We start from the raw sequence: 12,630 nt of genomic DNA, 5'->3' as shown, positions 1-12,630 counted from the left end.
TGCCTGTGTGAGGTGACACTGAAAAGCATCTCTTTTTATTGCTTTTATTGAGCTCTACATTTTTCTCTGCTCCTCTCCCTGCCTCTCTCCTCCCCTCCAACCCTCTCCCATGATCCCCATGCTCCCAATTTACTCAGGAGATCTTGTCTTTTTCTACTTTCCATGTAGATTAGATCCACGTATGTCTCTCTTAGGTCCTCATTGTTGTCTAGGTTCTCTGGGATTGTGGTTTGTAGACTGGTTTTTCTTGCTTTATGTTTAAAAACCACTTATGAGTGAGTACATGTGATAACTGTCTTTCTGGGTCTGGGTTACCTTACTCAATATGATGTTTTCTAGCTCCAACCATTTGCCTGCAAATTTCAAGATGTCATTATTTTTTTCTGCTGTGTAGTACTCCATTGTGTAAATGTACCACATTTTCCTTGTTCATTCTTCAGTCAAGAGGCATTTAGGTTGTTTTCAGGTTCTGTCTATGACAAACAATGCTGCTATGAACATAGTTGAGCACACGTCCTTGTGGTGCGATTGAGCATACTATGGATATATACACAAGAGTGGTATTGCTGAGCCTTGAGGAAGGTTGTTTCCTAGTCTTCTGAAAAATCACCATACTGATATCCAAAAGGGCTGTATCAGCTTGCACTCCCACCAGCAATGTAGGAGTGTTCCCTTTACCCCACAACCTCTCTAGCATAAGTTGTCATCAGTGTTTTTGGTCATCTTGGCCATTCTTACAGGCGTAAGATAGAATCTCAGAGTTGAAATCAGAGAAAGAAATCAGAGAAACACCACCCTTCACAATAGCCACAAATAACATAAAATATCTCGGAGTAACTCTAACCAAACAAGTGGAAGACTTGTATGACAAGGACTTTAAATCTTTGAAGAAAGAAATTGAAGAAAACACCAGAAAGTAGAAAGATCTCCCATGCTCTTGAATAGGTAGAATTAATATAGTAAAAATGGCAATCTTATCAAAAGCAATCTACAGATTCAATGCAATTGTCCAGCAAAATCCCAGCAAAATTCTTCACAGACCTCGAAAGAACAGTACTCAACTTCATATGGAAAAGCAAAAAAAAAAAAAAAAACCCAGAATAGCCAAAACAATCCTGTGCAATAGAAGAACTTCTGGAGGCAACACAATCCCTGACTTCAAACTCTACTACAGAGCTACCATACTGAAAACAGCCTGATATTGGCATAAAAACAGATAGGTGGACCAATGCAATCAAATTGAAGACCCAGATATTAATCCACACACCTTCAAACACCTGACTTTTGACAAAGAGGCAAAAAAATTAAATGAAAAGCATCTTAAGACAGCTGTATGGCTACTTTAAAATTCTCTATACACAATGCTCCCCTTACTGAGTCTGTTCAGATTCCTGTTCCCATCCCCCACCCTAATGGGCACATCAGTGGTAGAAAGGGGAGAAAAAGCAATATCTAATTTGTGGGACTCCCTGCCTGGCCCATGCTTCTGTACTGAAGCTCATGTATGGGGACAGGCTCCTTAAGGGGGGGGGGGAAATACCCGAGTGGCTGCCCCTGTGACACAGTCCTAGTCCAGGGACAGAGAATGGTTATGTAGGTATTTCAGGGCCTCTCTGTCACATGCCAGCATACCTCCAGCAGCCTGGGTCCCACCTTTCAGTCTCCCTAGGTTACCTCACATGGCCTTTCTCTTCTGCTTTCCTCCCATGTCCTGCCATATCTCCATCGCCCCAGCGCTCAGAGCAGGCACCAAGGCCAGGATTCCCCCTCCCCTTTCCTGCTCTCACATGGTCTCTGCAACCTTTTTTGTCCCCCTCTGCCCCTCTCTTGCAGGCAGGACTTCCTTTAGACCAAGCCTACTCCACCCTTTCAATACCTGCAGCTCTGCCTGCCTCTCCCAGACAGGCTGCACCCAGAAAAACAGAGAGAAGACACAGGAAGAACTTGGCTTTGTCTACCACATCTGTAGTGGCCTGTTAGATACATCCTTGGGAAAGCAGGCTTCCACTTGCTGAGGCTTGATCTTGATCTTGTGAGTTAAACCAAGACTGTCAAACTGCCCCACAGAACTGCTGTCTGCATCAAATGGAAGAGACTTATGAGAATGTCTGTGAATGGAGCACCATTCACTTTGGGGAAGGCAATCTCTTGAAAACTCAGCCACTGACATCACCCACCTGGGTGTGCTTCTTCCCAGGCTACTTCCTGCTTCCCCCTCACTCTGTCAACACGACAGGAGACCCTGGAGCCTATTAACTTAATACTGGAGATTTTGCGTCTCCTCAAAGGTCCCAGATATAGAGAATTGGCATTCGGCTACATCACTGTCTGAGACTAGTGTTTGAGAGTCACCTAAGCAAGGTGTGGTTCAGCTGCTGCAACCCACATCTTGTCCAGACACTACAACAAGGTATCTCAGAGGTCAGATGTGGAATCCTGTCCATCCGTGTGGGACTGAGTCTTCTTTTTGGTGTGTTCTCCAATCCACTCTTCTCCAGGAACCCCAAGAAGGGTCTGCTCTAGTTTCTAAAAAGGAAACCTCTATAAAGCCCAACAAATGAGATGATGGGCTGGATTATGGGATATAAGCTACACACTTTGTGCCAGCCTTTCTCTAAACAGATGCATGTGTTTCAGCTAGCGTCTTCTTTTCCATGTATTCAAATGAGACATATGTCCCCACATTTGAAAAGCAAATTCCTACAATCACAATCCCATCCTCCCCACCCTATAAACTACCTCTTTCCCTGCAGTTTCTCTGCTCAGTTTTTTTTCAGAGTCCATTAACCCCTGCTATGGTAGTTTGAATGTAATTGGTACCCCAATTTCATAGGAGTGGCACTATTAAAAGGTACGGCTTTGTTGGAGTAGGTGTGGCCTCGTTGGAGGAAGTGTGTCCCTGTGGGAGCAGGCTTTGAAGTTTCCTATGCTCAGGATACTGCCCAGTGTGACAGTCAACTTCCTGTTGCCTACAAGATGTAGGACTCTCAGCTACTTCTCCAGCACCACATCTGCCTGCATGCCACCATGCTCCCCACCATGATGATAACGGACTAAACCTCAATTAAAAGTTTTTCATTTATGAGTTGCCGTGGTCATGGTGTCTCTTCACAGCAATAGAAATCCTAACTAAGATACCTGCCCACCACTGGTGATGTAGTCTCCAGTCTTAAACAGTTCCATCACCTGGCCCTTTGTCCCTCTCTTCTCCTTTCCTCTGGGACATGGTCACAGAATGTTTTTCCATCACTGAATGCTTCATTGTCTGATTCCAGGGCCCACTCAAGGACACCGCAGACTCACATGTCAGCAGCCCCAGCTTTCCTTCAGGATGCAGTGATTGACAGCAGGGACAGCTGACACTTCAGAGAGACACACAAGCCACCATGCCACCTCGTCTACATCTCTCAGCATCACCCCACAGTCCCTGCCATCTTTCCTCCCCTAAGCCCATCGTCCCCCAATTCACTTTCTTGTGTGCTGTGTTAGAGCTCAAACTCAAGCTAGTCCAATTCTTCAGACCTTAGCCAAGGGAGGCAATAGCACCTTCCTGTGCTTCTAAGGCCAGGTAGTGTCTTATCCATCTTCATAATGATCCCACTCCGTGCTCATTGGTGTGCTTGTTCTCTAAGGCAGCTCTGGTAGGGTGACTGACAGCAGGGCACTGGGAACAGATACTTTCCCCAGCTCCATTTTCTAGACAGCCCTCTTCCTCAGAGCTGAGCACCTGCTACTGGCCAGATACAGATACAGATTCTGACCTCAAGACACCCACAAAGTAGGACAAGCAGAAAACACACAATCAGCTAATCCACTCCTGCCTCATCGAGTCACACATCCAGCCCTACCGAACGCAGATCTCCTTCAGGCCAGCTGCTCTATTTGAAGGAATCTTGGCCTGGGATAAGTTTGGTTTCTCGGATCTCAAGCCTAGACTGTTGTAACTGGAGTTTTGGGAGGCATGTGACCTGTCATGGGTTCCGGTATTGTTGCTTGAGTCAAGAGGCTGTCTGAGGGGCACAGTGTGGCGTTTTCAGGCTGGTGTAATGACTTATAAGCACCACTCTGTGGAATTCTTAAATTCCAGGATGTCCAAAGAGCCTGCCTTTATCAGTACCGTGACTTCAGAAGGATGAGCAACTGCTCTTGCGCATACGCCTGACCTGCTTGGTTGGCAGTTTCATGAAAGCCTTTGGGAAGGTTGGCCGATCCTGAGGGCTTGGACAAATGCCAGGTTCACAGAGGCTGAGGTGTGAAGCCACACATCCTCAGAGCCTTGCTCTCCAGGCTTGCACTCATACAGGGCTATCATCTCTTCGGTGAGGCTGGAAGGAGCCAGAGATTTGTACGGAGAGCCTGCAGGAGTTCTCGCCGGCCCTGCATCATCTCCCTGGTGATGAATGTCACACAGACCCAGATCTACCCTGCGCTCCAGGCAGGGAGGTGTGCAATTACTCCATCCTCACCGGGGGCACTGTGATGGGATCTTATTCTTTGAACTTCAGATGAATATTTGAGAGCAAATTGCCCTCATGCCCCGCATTCCCTTCTCTTGTCTTCTATCTCCTCATCAACCCATCAGCTGGTTTTACCACCTCCTAGAGCCTCACCTTTCATTAGACTCAACTCCCATCTGATGAGCCTGTGAGTGGTGGGCAGGAATTCAGGGGACAGCGAGAGGCTCTTTCCCCAGGAAGTACACTTCATTTTGTAGCCTGCTTTCTTTTTTATTTCTTTTTTTAAAGACTTATTATGTATACAGTATTCTGCCTGCACACCAGAAGAGGGCACCTGATCTCATTACAGGTGGTTGTGAGCCACCATGTGGTTGCTAGGAACTGAACTCAGGACCCCTGGAAGAGCAGTCTGTGCTCTTAACCTCTGAGCCATCTCTCCAGCCCTGGAGCCTGCTTTCTAACAAAGGCAAAGGGCACCAATTTGCACAAGAACAGCTATTTGTACTGGTTCTGTTTATTCTTCATTTATTTATTCAGTGTGTGATGGAGTGTGGGGTGTGTGTGTGGGGGGGTCTACACATGTGCACCAATGCCACAAAATGTGTATGGCCATCAGAAAACAACCTTTGGGTGTTGCTTCTCTTCTTCCATATGTAGTTTCTGGGGTTTGAACTCAGGTCCTCGGGCTCTGGGACAAGGGCTTTACCCACTGAGCCATCTTGTTGGCTCCAAGGTCCTTGCTTTAAATGGATCATCAAAATCTTATGTAGGCAATCACTTTAGCTATTCTACTCTTTTTCCAGCTTAAACTTGTTGATAGTTTAAAGGGAGACAGCGGTGGGCAGAAGAGACATTCACTTGGCTATTGTCATTCATAGATCTGCCCTTACTTATGCGGCAGGTAATTCAGCAATTTTCCATTTCCCAGCTTTTACCAAACCAAGAAACGAGCTCTGTGCTAAGGTCTGTATGTATTCCTCCTCATGTTCCTGGGTTGCAGATTTAATCTCCAAAGCAAAACAGTTGAAAACACAAGACTTCTGAGGGGTCATGAGGGACCGGCTCTGGTGAATGGATTAATACTGTTATCTAGGGAATGAGCTTGCTATCACAGGAATCTATTTCTATAAAAGGGTGAATGCGCCCTCTATACTCCTCCTGCCCATAGTGTGTTCTCCTGCTTCTTCATTTTGCCATGGGATGATAAAGCAAGCAAACCTTCTCCAGATGCAGGCGCCTCAATCTTGGACTTCCCACTTTCAGAGATAGTAAGAGATAAATCTGTTTCTTATAAGCCACCCAGCATAGTATTAATAGTCCTATAGCATCACAGAGTAAAGTAAGCCATTGTTGTCCTTCAGTGAATGCTCTGGTTTGACAGAGTTCATCTTATTGGCCGACAAAAGACAGTTTTGGATATGTGAGCCAAACTGCATTCCATCTCACATCCAGGACACACAACGGAGGCTCTACCCAGGTCCCTGCTTCTGGACAAGTATTGACTACGTGTCCACAATGGTCACTCATGGCCATGTGACTACAAAAACCCTTTAACTTTCCAATCTCTGCTGGCAAATAAGCAACTGGTGTCCCTATTTGAAATCATTTGGGACATTGAGGAGGAGCAGCAATGGGTGGCTTGTGGTGTCACCGCCAGACCTGGAGAATCAGAGGTGGCACCGAGCTCTAGCAGAACAGCCCAAAGAGCATTACGAATCAAGATGCTTTAGCTGGCATTCTGTCTGGAGAAAGGTGGTATCTCCTCAATTGGGAGTGTTCTTCCTCACTGAGGCCATTTCCCTAATCAAGCAAAAGCGTGGGTACTGCTGCATCTCGGTAGGGGCGCAGAGCCCTCCTTTATTGGACATTGCTCATGTCATCCTGAAGGGAAGGCAGCCAACACTGCTGGAGCAGAGACTCGGCTGTCTTCACGCAGCCCCACGAGAGACACGTGATGAGTTTTTTACGCTCTTTTTAATGATTCACTCCAGACTTAGAGGGCTTGGGAGGGGCCTCTCCTCTGTCTTACATGGCTGCAGGTGTCAGCAGGACTGTGTTCCTTCATGGATGCCCTGAAGGAGAATTTGCTATGAAGCTCATTCAGTGTTTTCAGAAGTTCCTTAGGGCTATGGGACTTAGGCTCGCTTTTCCTTGCCGGTCAATGGCCCAGAACTCCTTCCAGTTACTTCCGGTTGTCTCTTCTATCTTCTAACTAACAGCTGCTGATGTTCCTTGGGAGCATGGCACCTGACTTCTGTCCCCCCCCCCCCGCTGCCTAAGGAAGCACTGTGATTTTAGAGATCCTGTGATAAAAGACTGGATGTGTTTGCAAAGCCCCCTAACTTCAGATCATCGATTAGTGAGCTCATCTCATTACCTAAAAGCTTTGTGTCACACTGGGCCACATCCTAACAGGATCCAGGTATGTGGAGTGTGGGTATCCTTTTGGGGAGCAGATCACTGCTTCCACGTTCAAGCCCCAGAAACAGGCTCTGTGAGGTGAGGTAACTTTCCCAAGGGTACTTACTGATAACTCTGGTCTTTAGACTTAACTCCTGGCTGATCTCACAGTGTGAGTTCTTCCTGTACCACACACATCCCCTGAGGCTGGCATAGCCTAGCATCCCAGACTCCATTCTGAGGATGGTGGGTGGTAGCAAGTCTCTTTTGGGCTCTACCTCATCTCTCTGTTCGGCACTGTCCTTCATGCCCGCTGTGCTATGGAAATCCCCCGTTCTAAATTCAGGAATCCCATATTCTCCTGAAATGTGTGCCAGAGTTTTCTGTTTCGGGAAATATGAGCCCCTGCTCCCCCAATCCCCACCCTGCTGCCTACACTTTGTGACTGGGAACAGATTACTTTTTTTTTCTCTAGAGACCAAAAGCTAAAAGTGAGATGTGGCTCGCCTCAGAGTAAGTAGATATATTGCATGTATCCTGTGTTATGTAAATTGGAGTTTAAGTATCCAATTTTAATGCAAATCAACCTCTGAAAAAAAAATCTAAAAGCCACATTTCCTAAAGCGTGCTCATACTCTAAACTGTGGATATAATTATCAAAAGTGCTCTCAGCTCATTTTAGAAACACTTGGTGGGAATGAAGTACCAGGGTCAGCAGGTGGGGAGGTTAACCAAGACACAGTATGGCTTTTACAAGGCCCTGCAGCCAATCCGTCTGCAGTCACTTCTTAAGTGGAGATGGGGCTGGGTAAGGATAGGGTTGGGTTCACCCTGGCCAAAGAGCACATGTAATTTTGGAGCTGTGAACCCAAATCAGCACTACATAGGTAAACATATCTAGGGCACACAGAAATTCTATTTTCTGGAAAGGACGGACATTCCAGCCTGCTGCTGCCATGGCATAATCAGAGACCCCTCAAACATGGCTCCACTGTGTTCAAGAGAAAGTATTTCAAGCAGCACCTCGTGTATTGTATCTGTCCTACATCCTCCTCAACCCAGGTCCAACCAACCGTGGATTAGAATTTTATTGAAATCAGAAAACAACTGTGTTTGTCTTAAGCATACATGTAAAGCCATTTTCCCCTCTATCTTCCCCTAAATCATGCAGTTTACTGTTTATATAGTATTTACGTTCTATTATGAATTACAGTTCATGGAGAAATGATTTAAGAAATATAAGAGCTTGCACATAGGGTCTATGAAAATTTTACACCATTCTATATAAGGGACTTGAGCATCCATAGGTTGGAGAGTGGGGGAGACATCTGTGTCTGAGTTGCCTTCCTACTCAGAGATCCCTTCCCATTCAGTCTCTCGCTTTTCACACATGCATTTTGTGAGCAGTATCAACTATTCTGGGCCTTGAGAACCAGAAATGAGATGAACTTTATGTTCTTCTCTTAAGGGAGCCAAAATCATGGCAGGGACAGCAATGAGACAGACACATACTTAGAGGGTAGGCCCGAGGGAGACAGGTGGATTGATCATTAGGGCTTGGTAACTTGGTGGTATGTGTATGGGGGCTGGGACTCCAGATTGGCCCTACAGGTGGGATCCCTTCACTCTGACAGGCAGCTTCTTTCACCTTCTTTTGTAGCCAAAGCACTGCTCACACCCTCCAACCACAGAGCTAATCAGCAATCATGTGGCCCCACTTTGGAATTCTCACCTTCTTATACTTTGGGGCCTGGTTACCAGCCCCTTGTAAATGGGTAACCCCCCCCCCCCCCGGGCACACAATCATGTGTTGTATCCACTCTTGGAAAAGGACTTTATTTTCTGGTATACAAAAAGAAAAAAAGAAAAAAAAATAGAAAAGAAAAGGAAGGGAAGGGAAAAATTCCAGAAAAGGCTTTCAAAGTGCCTTTAGCCAGCTACAACATAATAGAATGTTGGGGTGCAGGAGGGAAACAAAGTGGATGCTGCGGTAGCTGTCTCCAGTGCTTCTCTGTGGTCGCTCACAAAAATCTTGTGATGGATTATAAAACGTCTCTCCCACACCTCCCAGGGACCGGTTCCCAACTTCTCTATTCAAATCAGCCCTTGGTGATGCCAAACGACTCAGAAGCCAGCTTGAAGAGATTGCATCTTGATTTGCGCAGCTGTGCGCTAGCATCATTCTAAAGGAAGGGTGCCGCGTACGTGGGACCAGAATGTGCCATCCTGCGAATGACAACGCTGCCTGCATCCCAATGTCACTGCTATTGCCAAGAGGGATCATCCTCACCTTGTGCAGTTCACGAGGACAGGAAGAACCCCAGCAGACAAGCTGGGTGGAGCTCAGAAAACTGAAGGGTTTTCTAATGATTCCACAAAGAAAAAAAAAATCTCAACCCAGAATATGCCAAATAGCAAAGAGGTTTCTGAATCTTTACGAGCAGCTTTGGGGCAGAGACAGAACCACTGCCGTCAGATGGGCTGTAGAGAGCACTTATTTGTTGGTGGGAAGAAGGGCTGGAACTTCTCGTTAAGTAAGGAATGCTATGAGCCTGGGGACGTGCAAATGAATGGTTTTGTGTAGTAAGATACCCAGCTTCACCAAGGCCTGCAAAGTCAGACTTAGCCTTGAAGCCCAGCACATTCGCAGTCTCTGTTACATTGTACAGGACCAGCAATGACCGATTACCCCAGAAGGGGAGTTGCTCTTGACTTGTGTGCTGGCGACTGGAGATTACAGTTTTGTTTACTGTGCTTCCAGCGTGACCCCCGCCTGGCAAGAGACCAATTTCCTGATAGATTTCTTCTCTTTCCTGCCCAGCTTGGGAGAACAGATGCTGTGGATTAGGTCAAAGCCATAAATTTCTGGGAAATAATTCTTAGTGCCTGAGAAAGAGAGCCATAAAACACCCTGAAGGCAGGGATAGGGGACAGCAATGGCAGACTGAGCCAATGGATCACTTTTCTGGCCTGTGTACTGCTCCCCACATCCAAGCCAGCACGCTCCCCCTCCCAGCACCCACAGAGGAGAAGCACTCCTCACATAAGGACTTCTCCTCTTACACTTCTGTGACTGGTTTGCTCAAGCAACAGCCACTGTGGGTCTCCTGCACACCAGGCTCTAGGCACACGGAAGGACGGAGATCTTCAGGGACAAAGAAGACTACATGGCAGCCCGATGCAGTCTCACTGCTTGGGTAGACACTCCCACATCCATGGGATTCTATTACTGTAGCTCACCTCAAGACTTTCATAGCACCCCCCAAGAAGGAAGGCTGTTAAAATAAAGCTATACTTTCCTATGGAGGGAAAAGGGACAACTTAGATGGGTGAAATGGGACTTCTTACCTGAGCTGTTGTCCCTGAGGCTGCAAACGTCAGCCTCTACTATGTCCAGGTCTGGGCAGGGCACCAATGTGTAGTAGCCAGCCACTCCCCACCCGCTTCTTTTCCCACTGGAAGGTGAGGGTAAATTACTTCATGATTTCTGTGGTGATGACCCCAGAACTACAATGAGACGGGATCGCTCTCTCACTCCTGTGCCACATTCTTTTCCTCCTCGGTCTTCTTCACCTCCAGACTCCCAAGGTCAGAGACTTCTAGCTCAAGCCCATATCTGGGCCCAGGGACTTGGGATTCATTCTTAGTTCTCTAGGATTTCACATCTTTCTTTCCCCCTTGAGAACCTGCTTGGGCATGCATCCCTGGTTCTTGGTATCTCCAGTTCTCGTGGAGAAATTCTCTTGCTATGACCATCTTCTCCCAAAAGGAGTGACTGGTATTTCCAGACTCACCCTACTCCCCCTCCAGATCCTGGTAGCTGATCGGTTGATGTGGTGGCTAAGGACACAGAGTTCTCAGTAGAACACAATTCTACTGCCTACCCCGAACCATATGATCATGACGCACAGCACAGAGACTTACCAAAGTTCTCCCCACCCCAGATGTCCATGTCGACGTCATATTTACCCAGGTAATCAAACCAGGCTTTGTCAATCACGAAGAGCCCTCCAGCTATGATTGGAGTCCTGTGATTTGGAAAGAAGGTAAGGTGGGGGATCATTTAGTGAGAAGGCACCCTCCAACTCTTTGCTCGTGAGAGCCCAGAACTCAAGACAATTTCCTCCCCTTCTTCACACGAATCAGTCCATTCTTAGACTCTCTAAACAGGGATCTGCTGCACCATTTTGCCTTCTGCTTGGAAATTCTCTCACCTTGAAGACAGGAAACTTCGCTTATCAACACACCTCCAAGGAGCTGCCCCTTGTTTCCCCCCCTCCCAGTTCTGCTCAGTGAGGCTCTTGAAACAAAATTGGCAGCCGCTGAACAGGCAGATAAGGGCTGTGAGCAGTGTGGCCTTGCCCTGACCTCTGCCCCACTTCCTTAATTTGAGCCTTTACTTATGTTGTATTTTGGATTCCTGACTACCCCATGATCCGCCCCCCCCCCCCGCCAAACTAAAAGATGCTACTGAAATCCTAATTCCCAGTATCTGAGAATGTGACCTTATCTGGAGACAGAGTTTATAGCGAGGTAATCAAGTTAAAACAAGGTAATGAGGGTGGGCCCAGATCCAACACGATTAAGGTTCTTATTAAAAGGGAAACCGGCAGGCAAATGTGAATACACCAAGAAGAGAGGATGCGGAGACTAGAAAGAAGTTGGCCATCGGCAAGTTGTGGCAAGAGAGCCGGACAGCCATCAGAGGAAAGCAACTCTGCCACCATCTCGCCTGTATCTAAACTGTGGTGCATGTTTCTCCCGTTTAAACAACTCAGGTACTTGCTGCTGCAGCCATAGCAAACTAATAAACCCTCTTCTTTCTTTGGGGGGAGATCTCCTTTGACCTACTGTGGCTCTCAATTGCTTAGAGAGAAGCTAGAGAAGCTGTTCAGGAAGAGAAGGCATTTGAGAGGCAGGAAGACAGGAGCAGCGGGAGCCAAGCAAGTAGTTCTGTAAGGCTTAGACACGCATCAGCAAAGTCATTGGCTAGAGCTGGGAACACTCAGGGTCTTGCTTCCCACTTTAGTGTACCCAGAGAGCAAAGGAAGCTTTGCCTCCATAGCAAACCTGGCGAGCAGGTCAGAAGCCCTGAGTTTGCCTTTGCTGTAACAATTTGCTGCTCCTGGAACGCTGGTCTAATTAAGGAAACACTTCCTCCCTGATAAGCAATTACCTAAGAAGGCCTGTCCCAAGACTTCCTCTTGGGACAAACTGGAGAACCCAGGTAGCTTCAGTGCCGTCTTTTCCATGCCTTGCTCCACTGCTCTGAAGTTCTTGCACAGGCTACACTCTCTCCACGTCAAAAACCTGTTCCATGCACTGACACAGAAGAGCACAGTGCTTAACCTGGTGGGAGGCAGCTCCTTTCTCTTTTGGGATAAAGGACATTGCTGTGAGTGTCATCGGGGTCTATCTACTCTTTCTCTTGGATTCAGTCCAGATTATGAAGGATGAAGAAGGGAAGATGAGCTAGGAGATGCATGAGAGTCAATGATCTCTGAGTCTCTATGCACCTTCTAGACCATAACCATTCAGCTCTTTGGTACCCCTCTGGTCTTTATTTCAACTTGAGTCAATTCAATGAAATGATTGAACATCTCTAATGATGGAAGTACCAGAGATAACAGGCACTCTTGAATGATCTTGGACATTTTTAAGTGACTGGATGGAGAAATTCCAGGCTATTGGCCTTCTCTGTAGTTCTTCAAGCCCTAGCTGCCCCCTGAGGCAGAAATGTTTGAGTTTGGAGGTTCCCAAAAGACCTTGGACG

The 12,630-nt window shown here is 47.0% G+C and overlaps 1 protein-coding gene across 1 annotated transcript in view; it reads right to left on the bottom strand.

Moving 5' to 3' along the window:
- Positions 1–12,630, bottom strand: part of Galnt14 (polypeptide N-acetylgalactosaminyltransferase 14) — a 219,116-nt gene that overhangs the window by 19,045 nt on the left and 187,441 nt on the right. The window contains exon 9 of the mRNA XM_038319836.1: positions 10,782–10,885. Within this exon, the coding sequence (XP_038175764.1) occupies positions 10,782–10,885 (104 nt within the window). The remainder of the gene's footprint in view (positions 1–10,781; positions 10,886–12,630) is intronic.

The sequence above is a fragment of the Arvicola amphibius genome, chromosome 2 (genome assembly GCF_903992535.2).
Source record: "Arvicola amphibius chromosome 2, mArvAmp1.2, whole genome shotgun sequence".
Classification (NCBI taxonomy): Eukaryota; Metazoa; Chordata; class Mammalia; order Rodentia; family Cricetidae; genus Arvicola; species Arvicola amphibius.
The sequence above is the reverse complement of the archived record's forward strand: the minus strand, read 5'-3'. Positions and strand labels throughout refer to the sequence as shown.